This window comes from Asterias amurensis, chromosome 13, assembly GCF_032118995.1.
Source record: "Asterias amurensis chromosome 13, ASM3211899v1".
In the NCBI taxonomy this organism is placed as follows: domain Eukaryota; kingdom Metazoa; phylum Echinodermata; class Asteroidea; order Forcipulatida; family Asteriidae; genus Asterias; species Asterias amurensis.
The window spans coordinates 1,585,922-1,600,467 of NC_092660.1; the positions used below are offsets into that span (position 1 = coordinate 1,585,922).

Here is a 14,546-nt window from a genome sequence, read left to right on the forward strand (position 1 = left end):
AATATTTAATTGATTGGTCGTGAAATTGAAGAAAAACCGGTGGGTGGGACGCGGAAGTGATAAGCTTCCTTGGCAACGCTGGTCGGGAGCTCGCCACATTTTCTTCAGTCAATTTAGATTTACTCCTGTTTTGTGGCAAAGTATGATACTTTCCCAAGTGTGACAGACAGTAAGTGTTGACCTTTATTGCTGGGTTTTCCCCATTTTAGCAAAGGTTGTGATTTAAAATTTAAGTCTGACTCTGATTTTGTTGACGTATTTTTTTTTAAAAGACGTATTTCATTTGTACACAGCAGTGTTGTGCGTTTCCTGTTGACACAAGTGATTACGTTGGTTATTGATTGACTGATTGAATGTGACTTAAAACACCTTCAGGCCGCAAAGGAGGACCACCTGCTGGTAAATAGTTTGACACAAAAGCTGAAATCTCACCTTGGAATGATAAGATCATGGCTTTAACGCTCGTGAGTTTGAAGTGGATTGCGAATAAGGAATTTACAGGGCGTCCTCCATCACCACGGTATGTATGCAAAATAATGAAACAAATTTCTTGGGAACCATAAAAACTTTTTTGATGTTCTTCAGTACAGTACAACTTCAATGTTAGTTTTTGTTGGATCTACAAATTTTTCCCATTTTGTAAAAATAATTAAAGCTATAATGTAACAAATTGAGGTAAAACTGCAACCAAGGACCAATTTCATAAAGCCTTTAAGCACAAAAACTTGCTAAGCACAGACAAGCTGAGCAGAAACTGGTTAGCAGCCAAAAAGACAAAGAGGTGTACATTGTTATGATTGGTGCCCCACTCATCCACTCAGGTTATGCTATTGCTTGGGATAGAAATTTGCTAAGCAGTATTTTCTGCTTAACATATTAGCCTTAACAAATGTGGCCCAGCACTCTTTTGTTTTAACTTTGTTTAAGTGTGTAGTTTTGTTCTATAATCTTCTCTAGTAAGTTTTAACATGTTTAAAGATAATTTCAGATTAATTTTGAAGCTATATTTTGTACATTAGTTCTTTCGTTTTTATAAGTAAGAAAAAATTGATGGATGTATTTTTTTCGCAATCCTAAATTCATCTTCAGATTGCCTTCAATGCAGAAAAAGATGAACGCATGTTGTGATTTTGAAAAAGAATGTTCATCAAGTTTGTCATACTCCAATGTTTTCCACTGCAATAAAACACAGCAAGTCGATGCAAAATAATTGCATAATAAAATATATAATAATATATATATATATAATAAAATAATAATAAAATATTAATGTTATTTTGTATGTTCATCACTGAGTTATACTTCAAATTATACTTCAATGTCGAAGCAAACTTTTGAAATAGTAATTGATTTTTTATTTTCAATGATATTTTGAAGGCAAGGACATGCTATTGTTGTTGTTGATAATGCAGCCTACATTTTTGGAGGAACTCGCTGCGTAGAGGAGCCAGAAAGGGTAAGCTATAAATCAAATTCTTGAGAAATATATTCTTGATCAAAAAAAAGTTGCACTGGACGCCCGAAAAAGTGGTTGAAGTGTCCTTATCTCAAAGGTCAGTGATTTTAAAAATATTTGATTTATTTGAGGCATCACTTTCTTCTCCAGGTTGTTACAGATCCGTTTTTTTTATATTAGCAAATGCACAATTTTTGGAGACCAGTTTATGAACTCACGTTGCGGAGCGAGGTTAATGATAATAAGAATCCCCTTGATCAAAAAAACGCAATCTTCACAGCCAAAAGATATGATGTACACATGGTGTTTAGTACCGCAAACCAAATATACATTGATACCTCACCATGCATTGCCTCAAATCCCACACACAGAACTTTGTATCATAGACCGTTTTTGAAAAGTCCCTTACTCTTTAATAAACAACTTTAATTTTCTAATTAGTTTGTTTTCTGATTTTTTATTTCAGGGTACATTTTACTTCAGGGATTTGCACAAGCTTTATTGTAAGTTTTTTTTTTAATGAAACATATTATTAAATTCACCATGTCATTTGAACCATTTACTTTAGGCAGCCACATACCTTCTAAAAAATAATGTTTAAAAATAGTTTAATTTTTGTGACATGTGACGTGACATTACTTAAAATTAATGTATTTCACAAACTTAATAATTAATGTAAATTAATTCCAATGCGTCAAATACACATCCTGAATTGTACATAATACATTGAAGGCTGCCAGAGAAGATAAATATTATAAAGAAATTAAAAAATAATGTGTGTAAATCTAAGGAAGTTAGACATGTGAATTTTTAAAATTTATTTATTGATTTACAAATCTGTTGGAACAGTGGGAAAAACCTTAAGATGGGAGAAGATTCGATACACAGGAGAGGTGCCGATGGGCCGCCACGACCATGCTTTATGGTAAGTAGATTTTAGTTCATCTTGAACAGGTGAACTTTTAAGAGAACAGTTCATTTGTTTAGTGCAAACCTCACGGAATGTAAGTCCAGGTAGAATTACACCAAAGCCAGTCACTGTAACTTTCCGTGTGGCAGCGAAAGAAAATGTCAAATTAATAATAATAATAATAATAATAATAATAATAATAATAATAATAATAATAATAATAATAATATTGAAGACTTATATAGCGCATGTATCTACCAAACAAGGTACTCAAGGCGCTGAGTATAAACAAACTTTCAGAAAGATAGGTTATTGCAGTGATGAATTTTGAGACCCAGTTATGTAGCACCTTCTAAGGGTTTACATGGTGCTACGGCGCATACAGCAGCCACAGCCAGGAACACCGGAGCGAACCCCCTCTCTTTTCAAAAAGTGCACTGGGTTCTTTTACATGCGTTACACAACACATGGGACCAACGGCTTTACGTCCCATCTGAAGGACAAATAAGCTGGTTCATTATTGCGGAAAGGATGACCCGCTAGCCAACATCAATTGTCTGATGATGGTGGAGATAAGGGGGGAGTTTCAAAGTCTCTGAAAACTTCTCTCCCCCCATCGATGATTATAACAGAGAGTTAGAGGGAATATGGTCAAGTGAAAAAGAAGATGTTTTAAAATGCTTTACTTTGTCTCAATTTGTTTTCATTGATTGTCTTGCAGTGCCATCAATAACAAACTATACGTCTTTGGAGGCAGAAATGAACTAAACGCGGACGAGAGTTTACCAGGATTGTATTCCTACAACCCAGGTAAGTTTACATTCAATCAAAAATAATCATCCCTTTTCCTTGCTAATAGACTTGATTAATTTCCCTTAAAGGATTTGGGTACTTTTTGTTGGACACAAAACACAATGTCCACAGATTTACTAACACTATTTGAAGATAATGATAGTAGAAAGCTTCCCTTAAAATATTACTTGCTGAGGTGCTCTTTAGTTTTTGAAAAATGAGTAAAACAAGTCACAAAAATAACTTTCCCTTTTTGGTTTGCATCAGAATCTTGCTGTGGTCTCAAATTTTGACTGAATTTTTGACTTGATGTTTTTTTTTCTCATTTGAAGAAAACTGCATCTGGCGGTTTGTACAGACTCATGGGGATGAGCCAAGGTCGTTGAACTCCGGTTGGGTCGTGGTCAACAACAAAATCTACGTGATTGGTGGAATTTACAAAGGAACAGCGCATTGTGATGTTGATATGTTAGACACAGGTAGCCAAAATTCAGATGATGTGCCTCTTGGAAACATCATTTGCAAGAATTACTTGCGGTTAATTTACAATAAATTTGCCCTTTTTGGGGGGTGGAGATGACTTTTGATTTAATTAATGCTTGACTGAACCTGATCATCAGAGTAAAGTCATTTTGTCAAATAGACATAGCTCCTCTTAGAGGTGACCAATTTGTTTCATTCTTTTTTTCAGATAACTTTCAAGTGTTATTTGTTTGTTTTGAATAAAAAAACATCACCAATCCCGGTCAACTTCTTTTGACTCACCCTGTTTGTTACATGTGTTCCGAAAGTGCCATTATGAGACATGTATGACCTACATTCTGTCGCAAGAGGGCTTAATCACTCCATAAATACTATTGACTTTGGGATGTACCTTACCAAGGCAACACAAATCAGTAAGATACATTTTTAAACTCTTAGATTTTTTTTTTTACAGAGTTTCGCCGGAAAACCTAAAAAAGCTGGTCATTTTACAATGGGCTAACCCTATTTCAGCCCCAAGAGTCGGTGGCAACGGCCCCTGGATAATAAAGTCAATTGTAGCCCACACCTTGAAGTGGACTTCAGGCCTCGTGTGTCAGGCGACTTGCATAAAAAAAAAAAAAATAGATAAAATTTGATTTTTTTTTTTTTAAGTTCTAAATGCAAAAAATAGCGAGCACTGACTGAAAAAGTTTAAACGTGATATGAATATGGGAAATTATCCTTGAATGTTGCACTCATTCTGCACTGCATTTAGCCATCTCCTACCACTCATAACATTCATCTTCACTAATCTCATTTTACACAGACACTCTCACATGGACTAAACTGTCAGTAACTGGTCCGCCACCCTCACCAAGGTATGTGTAGGGTTAAGCAAACATTAATTTCGGTTTTTACCCATACACCGATGTGTGTTAGCACTGTATACTCAGTACTTTCCCGAGTCCTGTGAAAAAATATCACAGGCATGTTACTCGGGTGGGATTCGAACCCACGACCCTTGCAATTCTAGAGCAGTGTCTTACCAACTAGACTACCGAGGTTGCCCGGCAGCTAGAGGCAGTTCGAATCCTATGTTTTGGCAGCGGGTACCGCAACGATATATTAGATGTTAAATTTGCATCGGGGATAAAGAATATTAATTTTGGTTTTTACCCATACACCGATGTGTGTTAGCACTGTATACTCAGTACTTTGAGTAAGCAAACAATTATTTTGAGTAATTACCAACAGCGTCCATAATAATGTTAGTGATTCATTGATCATAGACCATGTTCAACCTGTAATTGCCATAATGCTAGGATCAAGTCAAAGTTTACCATACACACTTGAGGGGAAGCGGCTGGAGTTTTAATTTGTGTACATATTTTTATTCCTGTGTCCTCTAACAAAGGTTTAAAAGTTCATTCCAGCACTCAATCATGCACAGTATAAAAAAAACACATCTCTTTCATCAAAAGAAGGAGACTCTTAACTAGTTGAGAGTTATTATTTGCTTTTAACCTTACACCGATGTGTGTGAGCACTGTATATTCTTCACTACTATCTCAATTCTGTAAAAATAATTCACAGGCATATTACTCGGGTGGGACTCAAACATTCTAGAGCAGATGTCTTTCCACTAGACCACTAAGACTGCCTGGTAGCTAAAGGCAGTTCCAATCCTGCCTCTGGCTACCGGGTAGTTTTGGTGGTCTACTCTGACAAGCACTCTTTGAAGAGCCATATGAGGAACAACTCTTTTTCAAGTGGTCTTCCACTCTTTTATATTGAAGTTTGCATCTTTTGGAGTGATTTTTCACTCTGTCCTGAAGTGAAACCCCTATCAAAGAGTGAAATAACCACCACTCTTTTTAAAGAGCTATTTGAAGGACAACTGGAAATGTAAACGGTGGTGTCTTTCACTCTTTTACATTTAGAGAGTAGTTGGTAGGACATCTGCTGTAGAATTTCAAAACCAAACCTAGCAACACGCCTGTGAATTTTGTTCACAGAAATTATCAGCGTATTGAGTATACAGTACTTTAATGCATATTGGTGTATGGGTAGAACCGTATTATAATCTTTATCCCTGCCCTGATGGAATTTTTACATCTATTACATTGTTGAGGTTGTGGTATTTGTTTGTTTAGATGCGATCACAAACTGGTGTGTGTTGGAAACAGAATCTATCTCTTTGGTGGGTCGGGCGGCCAAGACAGATGGTTCAACGACCTACACGTTCTAGACACAGGTTTGTATTGGTTGTTGAAGTTGCAAGAGAATAATGAAAGGAAAACACCCTTGTTGCACAACTTTGTGTACTTTCAGATGCATAGTAAAAGGCTTCAGGCTTTGAAGCCTTTAAATATTTGAGTAAAAAAATTACCTCTTTTTCAAAAAGTTACTTCAGAGGAAGCACTTTCTCACAATGTTTTATACTATCAACAGCTGTCCATTGCTCGTTACCATGCAAGTAAGTTCTTATGCTAACAACTATTATGATTTAATATTAGGCCTACTGATAGTGTCCAGTGCCTTTTTTGAGGACCTGCAAAAAGATTGTTTTTTGAATGCCTTGTTTTAAAGGTAGTAATTTTGTCATTTTCATAATGAAACACAGATACACTGAAATGGTCCTCCCCTCCAACAAGGGGAGAGAAACCCCCTCCCAGGGGGTCCCACAGTCTGACACTTCATGCAGATAAGGTAAGGATGTCAATTGTTTGAATTTTTTTAATATTGAGTCAAATCAACATTTTTTAAGCCTGTTATAATAGCAATTTCTGCTTCCCTTGGGACAAGACCATCCAATGATATCCAACATAATATATTTCTTTTGCGGTAACATGTGTATATCTACTTGCCAGGTAGAGTTTGTTCTTTAGAGAACTGTCTTGCTATATATTCTACTACCGCGGAGTAGATTTATCGGATTGTTCAGGAGACTTCTCAGTTCTGAAAAGCACTATCCTGCTTTTTAACTACTACCTGGGCAGAAGGTAGAAACTCGGCCGGTACTACTACTTTAGCTTATAGCATAGAGCTAGGTCCTCGCTCTATGCTTATAATCTGTATCCTCATTTCGTGTGTCACATTTGTGTGTTTAGTGGGAAGTGCTTCAGGTAAGCATTCCTTGCTCTATGATGTAAGTCACACCATTCTACCAGTTACCCTTAATAATCATCTGCCAGTCTTAATCTGTGCTTCAATAGCTGTTTACAGTTATCCCCAGTTGACTGGATCAAGTTAATCTGTCTAGTATATCAGACAGTTAATCCCCTTTCTGGATTAGGCCACATACAAATAAAAACATGTTGAGCGCCCCCACCCCACTGCCTTTTTAGAGGTTGTCTCCTTTTATTTAACATTTTTTTAAATTTAAAACGATCTCAGCAAAAAAATAAATGTTAGAAAAAAATCAGCCGGTTGTCGGGCCACCTCTTTTGAAAAAAAAGAAAGCCCTCCATCCTTTTTTCAAAAGGAAGGCTGGTAAACATGTTTTTTTTTTTGGGGGGGGGCTTACTGTAACAACTCTGTGTGGGGTCCTTAACACATCATCAGGGACAAACTTTCTGGTAGTAAGGTTTCTTCCTTTTGAAACTTAAGAAAAAGAAGCCTGTACATTTTGAGGGAATTTATCCTCACAAAAAAGATTTTTGCGGAAAGATTTTGGGTAATTGTTTACCAGTCAACACACAGGATTGGATTCATTACTAAAACAACCCTGAATTATACTTTGAAGCTGGTTTGGTAGTTCCGTTAGATCTGTGGTTCTTTACTATTCCACACTACACATAAACAGAACCAATGTTTTCTTTAAAGGCAAAGTTTATCTTTGAGTTGTGGAGTCGTTGGATTGTTTTTATCCTATATAAATGTAGATGTACAAAATGTATACAATAAAACTAACATGTGAAAAAAAAAAAAAAATCGTGTTTTTTTTAGATATCGGCAAAGATGAGATTTATATAATTTAAAATGTTGGTTTGATATTTCTTGACAGGATATCTACATGTTTGGTGGCTCCAACGATAGTCTTAAAGGAAAGTCCACCCTAGGGGATCTCCACAAACTCAGCCTTGGTAAAAGAACAAAATAATAATCATTATAATCATTTTGTACCGCCCTTTTCACACCCCAAGAGAGTCTCAAACATGTCAAAGCGCTTCCAACGTTAATACCCCTGGGGTCGATTTCACAAAGATTAGGACTAGTCGAGGAGATATCAAAAACCAAGAGAATAGTCCTAGGTTAGGACGAGCTCGTTCTAACTCGAAATAAGACTAGTCTTACCACTGGGTCAACAAATGAATCGAGGTTGCTTGATTGCGCCACATCTTTCCTCTCTTTTTTGTAAAACAAAATTGTGATGAAATATTTGAGTGATTTTTGTTAATTTTTTTATTGCCATTTATTTAAACAGTGAATACCAACCTTCCCTTGTAAACTAATTTTCTCAAAAAAAACCAGAAATTATAAAAATTCATTTTTTTTCCTTTTTTTTTTTTTTTACAGCCAAAATGAAATGGAAGAGACCGTTTTATTCAGGAAGTCCAGCATCAAGACGCTTTGGTCATGTGGCTTGTACCTTCCTTAACTATGTGAGTAAAACGAACCCCCCTGTATGACATCCTGAACAAAGATATTTACAAAATTTGGGGTGTTCTGTTCGAGTGGACAAGAGAATCAAACTCAAGTGGTGGTTAAAAAGGGTCGTTGTACTTTTTGTAGTGTGAATTGACATACTGCTCTTTTCTTTGTACGCACAGAAAACTGAAGGGCACCAATGTTTGTGGGTACAAACAATTGTGGGTACCTTGCGCCATGCAGATTCTCAAGTTCAGTTTCACGGAACATAGATAGCACAACCCAAAACAAAAGATGAAGGTTTTAAAATTGCAATAACCAAATATTGACATTATGGACACAGAAAGCTTTTTACATGCAATCAACTGAAAACGTTTGAAATATTTTGTAATTTTTGTTGCATTGTTTACGTGTTTATATTTCTTCTAGCTGTATGTTTTCGGAGGTACAAATGAAGATATGGATTACAATGATGTCAAAGTGGCCAAGTTAATCAATCCGTCCAATCGCAAACCATGTAAGTTAATCAGTCCATCCAATCGCAAACCATGTTAGTTTATATCAATCAATAAATCTGTCCAATCGCAAACCATGTTAGTTTATCAATCCCTCCAATCGCAAACCATGTAAGTTAATCAATCTGTCCAATCGCAAACCATGTAAGTTAATATCATCCAATCACAAAACCATTTAAGTTAATCAATCCATCCAATCACAGACCTTGTAAGTTAATCAATTTGTCCAATCACAAACCATGTAAGTTAATCAATCCGTCCAATCGCAAACCATGTAAGTTAATCAGTCCATCCAATCGCAAACCATGTTAATTTATATCAATCAATAAATCTGTCCAATCGCAAACCATGTTAGTTTATCAATCCCTCCAATCGCAAACCATGTAAGTTAATCAATCTGTCCAATCGCAAACCATGTAAGTTAATATCATCCAATCACAAAACCATTTAAGTTAATCAATCCATCCAATCACAGACCTTGGTCCAATCACAAACCATGTAAGTTAGTCAATCCGTCCAATCGCAAACCATGTAAGTTAATCAGTTTGTCCAATCGCAAACCATGTAAGTTAATTCTTTTTAAAGGAAAGGTACATGTTTGGTAATCACTTCAAATTAATGGCAATAAAAACTTTTGGTTAGAAGCTTACTAAAGCAGCTTACGATAGTACATGTATAAAGCCTTTTTAGAAAAAGTAATGTGGTTATATAATAAGATATTAAGTTTTTAAGTCCCAAAATTTGAATCTGAGATACGCATCTCAGATCATGTGTTCATATTTGGGATTATTCTTCCTGCGTGGACATATTAGCTCCGGATTTTTCGACGATATCTCACAATTGCAACCACCTCTTGAAATGAAATTTAAACATGCAAGTTTTATTTATACAGTCTACACCCATTAATTACGAGGTTCCGGTTAATACAAGTTTTGACTTGCGGCCCCGAACTGCCCCGTGCGTGTTTCAATTTACATTTCGCTTTTCTGGAAGACAGTACAGAACACCATTTTTTGTTTAAAAAATATCTCAATAGCGCTAATTTTAATTTCCCTAAATTTTTTGTTTTGTTTGGGTAAGCAGTGAAAGTGTCACCAGAGCTGCTACACACAGTACTGTATGGCAGCCCAGAGGACAACGACGTAGGTACACCTGCAGCAATGGTGCCAAGCTCACCCACAGATGACAACAGAGATCAAAGTAAGTTACTGATACACCCCCCCCCCCCCATCACACCGAACTCATTCTCACTACGCTCTGAAAAATGTAAACTTGATGCAAGACTATTCATTTTGGTTTTATCAAACACCAATGTGTGTTAGCACTGTATACTCGGTGCTTTCCCCAAGTCCTGTGAAAAAATATCACAGGCATGTTACTTGGGTGGGATTCGAACCGACGACTGCAAGACACTACATTTTTCACAACGCAGTGAGAACGAGTTTTGGTGTGATATGGATATTAAGCAGTTCTATTTGAAGCACTGCTTTGCTAATACCCCCATCACACCGAACCCGTTCTCACTACATTATGAAAATTGTAGTGTTGTTGCTAGACAATAGTAATGTGGCAAGGAGGGAGCGAGCAGGGGATCGCGATAATTGAATAAAACAGCTGTATTTCACATTTTACCAGCAAAAAAGTCGCTGATGTAACGTCTTTGGCTGAATTCAGTAGAAGATCATTAAGTAAAATTTTCTGAAGTTTCTAAAACAGTTTTAATCTAAATTGTTCTAAAAATGAAAAAACAATACAGTATTTCGTTGATGCTTTATGTTGATTTTGAACTATGTCCTATTTAAAAAAAAACACAAAAAAACATTTTCTGATTTGCTTTTTGTTTATCTACTTAGGGAGTTCATCTGAAGCCTCATCATCTTCTTCCAACTCAGACTCAAGCAGTGACGAAGACTGACCCCCTAGAACTGCCAATAAAAGTTTACACAACAAAACACAAGTTTTCTTAAAATAACACTTCATCGAAAGTCTTCAGCAACGAATAATAAAATAATTATTTTTTGTCTTTCAACTTACTAAAGGCCTACGTAACAAAACTGAAGGTAAAAAAAAATTACTAAAAAAGGATTGTCTAAAGGATTGACACCTTACGTATATTCACTTTAAAATCGAACCTGCTTAGTTCAAAATGTTAAACCAATAACTATATTTCGTTTATCAATGTTTTCAAAGAGCAGTACCCGAAAAACAGCAATACCTATTTGGATTTGTTAATATCTGAGTGAGAAATTACAATGAGTGGGAAATTACCTCTTTCTCAAAAACTGCGTTCAGACAGAGCCGTTTCTTACAATTGTTTATACTATTAACAGCTCTCCATTACTCTTTAACAAGTAGGTTTTTATGCCAACAATTATTTTGAGTAATTGTCAATAGTGTCCAGTGCCTTTAAACAGACATTGATGGCATTTCTTTCAATGTCATAGTTTATCAACACTTTGCCCTTTTCATTCCACGAGGCAAAGTCCAGATTTCTTGTGTCAATTCTACGACAATGCAATCTTATGTTTGTATAATTTCAAAAAATATGTGTAAAATATTTTTGAATGGTAATAAGGTAAAATGTAAGGAAAAGGTTTGTATATATTTTGTAAAAATATCATACACGAGAATCATTGTAATAATATGATTATGTACCGACCCAATTTCTTACTTAATCGATTGATATAAGGGCAATTCCACGTCATGGACATTACGTTTTGAGACATTTTTAGAACTTTGTTGGTCAGTTAAACACACCAAGTAGCTTTGATTTATAGTTTTGTGCTTGATACTAGTATCTTGTGTCCTAGTAAGTCAAATGATACTATGTATTTGGAAAAAATCAAACTAATTAAGGAGTCAGAGCACAGCTAACGAGCGTCATGGACATTACGAAAAACGGAAGTGGGTTTTGGGTACAACAAACTCAATTCCAAAACTCTGTGAAGTTAAAGTTCAAAATTTTTAGAATACCTTTTTATTTGCTAAACAGGGAAGTAGTTAACATGAACATTGATAATATTTTTAAGAAAACCTGTCAACTTTCTTGTTACACATCTTAATAGAGCGTCATGGACATTACATTTTGGGTTATTTTTAGCGTCATGGACATTACGTCAAACTTGTAAAATGATGCATCATGCTTTTACCCTGAATTTGTAAACCCATGTGCTGCCTTGCTCTTAATATGGGTTTTAAACTATAATGAATGTCCCTATCTTAATGTTTAACCTCTTCCAAACATTTTTAAGAACCAAACCTCCCCCAGAATCTCACTTAAACCCCGCCCCTCGGTAAGTCCCCTTTTTGCACTTTCCGTCCACATCCAACCAGGCTGGCTTCTGCCTTGGAGTAGTTATGATAGACCAGAGATGTAGGTATACATGAAGTAACCTTTTTTTCTAATTATCTTTAACATAATTCCCTTTTATGTGTTTTTCACATGGTAATTGTTCATCTTGAGTAATATACTGAACATCTTGCGTCAACATTTTATGTAAATGGAAATTAAACATCAAAGGTTTCTGTAATTTTCAAAGTTGATCTGGATACTGCTATGTTCAAGACTGGGTGAACAACTCCCAGAAGATCAGTTAAAATGAGTTGGGAGGACTTCTTGGGAGGAACAGGTCAAACGTAGATGCTTCCTTAGTTTTCCAAATACGAGACAGTCATTGAGGTCATCCTCTACACGTTCCACCTAGATTGACCTGCAAAACAAGAACGGAGAACAACAAATGAAGGAAAGATTGGCTGCATGGGGCTTTGTTTATCACAATCATGTTTCCATGTTTTGTCTTGTTTTCTCTCTATACTTTTTCTGCCTCTGTACTCAAGTCTTAGCCATTCTGAAATTATGTAAAAATAAAAAATTATTTTATGTATGACGTCTTTGTATCCAAGCTATCCGTAGATGTGTACAAATCTGCACTACGCCTAGGCCTTGAGAAATCTTCTTTGATGATAAAGTCTGTTTATAATGTCCTACATTCATCTAAACATGTCTCACCAACAGTTCACATACATTTCAATGTCACTTGAATGTTTTTAGGAAAGAACAGTTCCATGAGAAAACTCACCTGAAAATCTCGGAATTGAGCTGTCAGTTTGTAGAATCTGTGCACGAATGTTGCCACTAAACGCGCTGCTAAAAAAGAGCTTGAAGTAAATTTCTGATGAGGTCTATGACAAATGTTCTCTTTGACTAGTCCAGGTTTACCTACAGTAGGTCCAATTGATAAATTGTAGCATTTACCTTCAACAAGGTAAGTTTCATGTGACATGTAATGTCCATGACGTAATGTCCATGACGCTAAATGTAATGTCCATGACGCTCGTTAGCACAGTTGTAATTAATTTTTTATTAATTTTCTTGCATTTTAGGATTAGCCCCTAAAAACTAGCTTTGCGTATGAAGTCTCATGAAAATATCTCTTACTGGCTTTAAAATATAAAACTAAACACCATGCAATGTCATGGACATTACATTTCATAATTGGTAATTAAGGGCTAATTAAAACGAGTGGCAGCACCTTGTGAATAAATTGACAATGAAGTTTCTTTAAAATTGTGAATACTTACCACCAGTTATATGTTTAAGCCAAGAATAATTGAAATATCATCTAAAATGTAACCAGGAGGGCATTTTAGACAATTGTGCCAAACGTTTCCCAAAAATCATGAATTTGACTCAAAAAAAACTTTTTTAATAAACGATAAAAAACATGGAAAACCAAGGAAAAAAAATGAAACAAACATAGATTTGAAATCACTAGGTATCACTCTTTCTTGCTACTTTAAATTTAAATCCACAAATTTGACTTCAATTTTTTGGGCCGAGGACACTTTTTGGTGGAATTGCCCATAAGGGGTTTGTCATTAAAATTAATAATAACTATCTTTTCTTATAATGATTTATGTTTGGCCATCTCGAAGCACTTAATAACATGTTAAGACATATTTGCCAAGTTTTTTGTTTATCTGCAGCCAACCATGCCAGAAACTAAAAGGGAAACCCCCTTCCTGTAACAGGTTTGCGTATCCTTTTATGTACATTACACAACACACCGGACCTACAGCTTTACGTCCCATCCGAATGGACGAAGCAATAATGGTTAGTATATTGCTTAAGGACACAAATGTCAAGAGCGGGACTTGAACCCACACTCAAGCTTGAGTCCGGTGTGATTGACCACTCTGCCAAGACGCGCCAAATTAAAACGATTTGAAAGTGAGTGTTCAGGTTCACAATGGACAAGCATTGTTGCATCAAGTGGTTATGAAATAAAAACTGTGCAAAGAGCCACTCTTTCATACAGGTCTTTTGACGGTAAGCAGTTGTAACTGTTATATTTGTATTCGTACAGACTAAGGTTTGATAATGCTTTTAACTAAGCCCAATTTCATAGAGCTGCTTAAGAAAAAAAGTACTTTGAATTTGCTGACAATAGGGTTACCAGCCAAAAATAACATTCCACATGTACCGAATTGTGACTAGTGTCCCGTTTATGTTTGCTTAGAAGAACATTTTTATGCACTACATGTATAAGGCTGCTAAAGCATCTGTGTGAAATTGGGCCCTTGGGAGTTGTGGCAAGTTTTTTTATATTGAAAAATAATGTTTGTGGAAAATATTTGTACACAATTGTTTTCAATCTCAGTTTAATTTTGAAGTCCAAATAAATACTTCACTGTATAAGTAGAACTTCTCTTTTCTGAATAATTAATTCCTTTTACCTCCCCATCACCGAAGTAAACATTTATTGTCTAAAAAGATTTAGCAAAACATTACATGAATAAATATATTAAATAGGATTTG

At 35.6% G+C, this 14,546-nt stretch overlaps 1 protein-coding gene across 4 annotated transcripts; it reads left to right on the forward strand.

Annotated features, from left to right (window-relative positions):
- The first annotated feature begins 34 nt into the window (after positions 1-34).
- Positions 35-14,432, forward strand: LOC139945996 (uncharacterized). 4 transcript variants are annotated; one of them, XM_071943571.1, is made up of 15 exons: positions 35-169; positions 294-520; positions 1,378-1,456; positions 1,923-1,959; positions 2,306-2,381; positions 3,088-3,176; positions 3,491-3,637; positions 4,450-4,501; positions 5,777-5,877; positions 6,247-6,332; positions 7,630-7,708; positions 8,142-8,227; positions 8,643-8,730; positions 9,812-9,928; positions 10,582-14,432. In XM_071943571.1, exons 2-15 carry the CDS (start codon positions 450-452, stop codon positions 10,641-10,643), a joined length of 1,170 nt encoding a protein of 389 aa, XP_071799672.1. In that variant the 5' UTR covers positions 35-169; positions 294-449; the 3' UTR covers positions 10,644-14,432. The 4 variants fall into 4 exon arrangements, with proteins under 4 accessions (XP_071799672.1, XP_071799674.1, XP_071799673.1 ...); XM_071943573.1 differs by having other exon boundaries at positions 57-169; positions 273-520; XM_071943572.1 differs by having other exon boundaries at positions 57-169; positions 297-520.
- Positions 14,433-14,546: the final 114 nt, after the last annotated feature.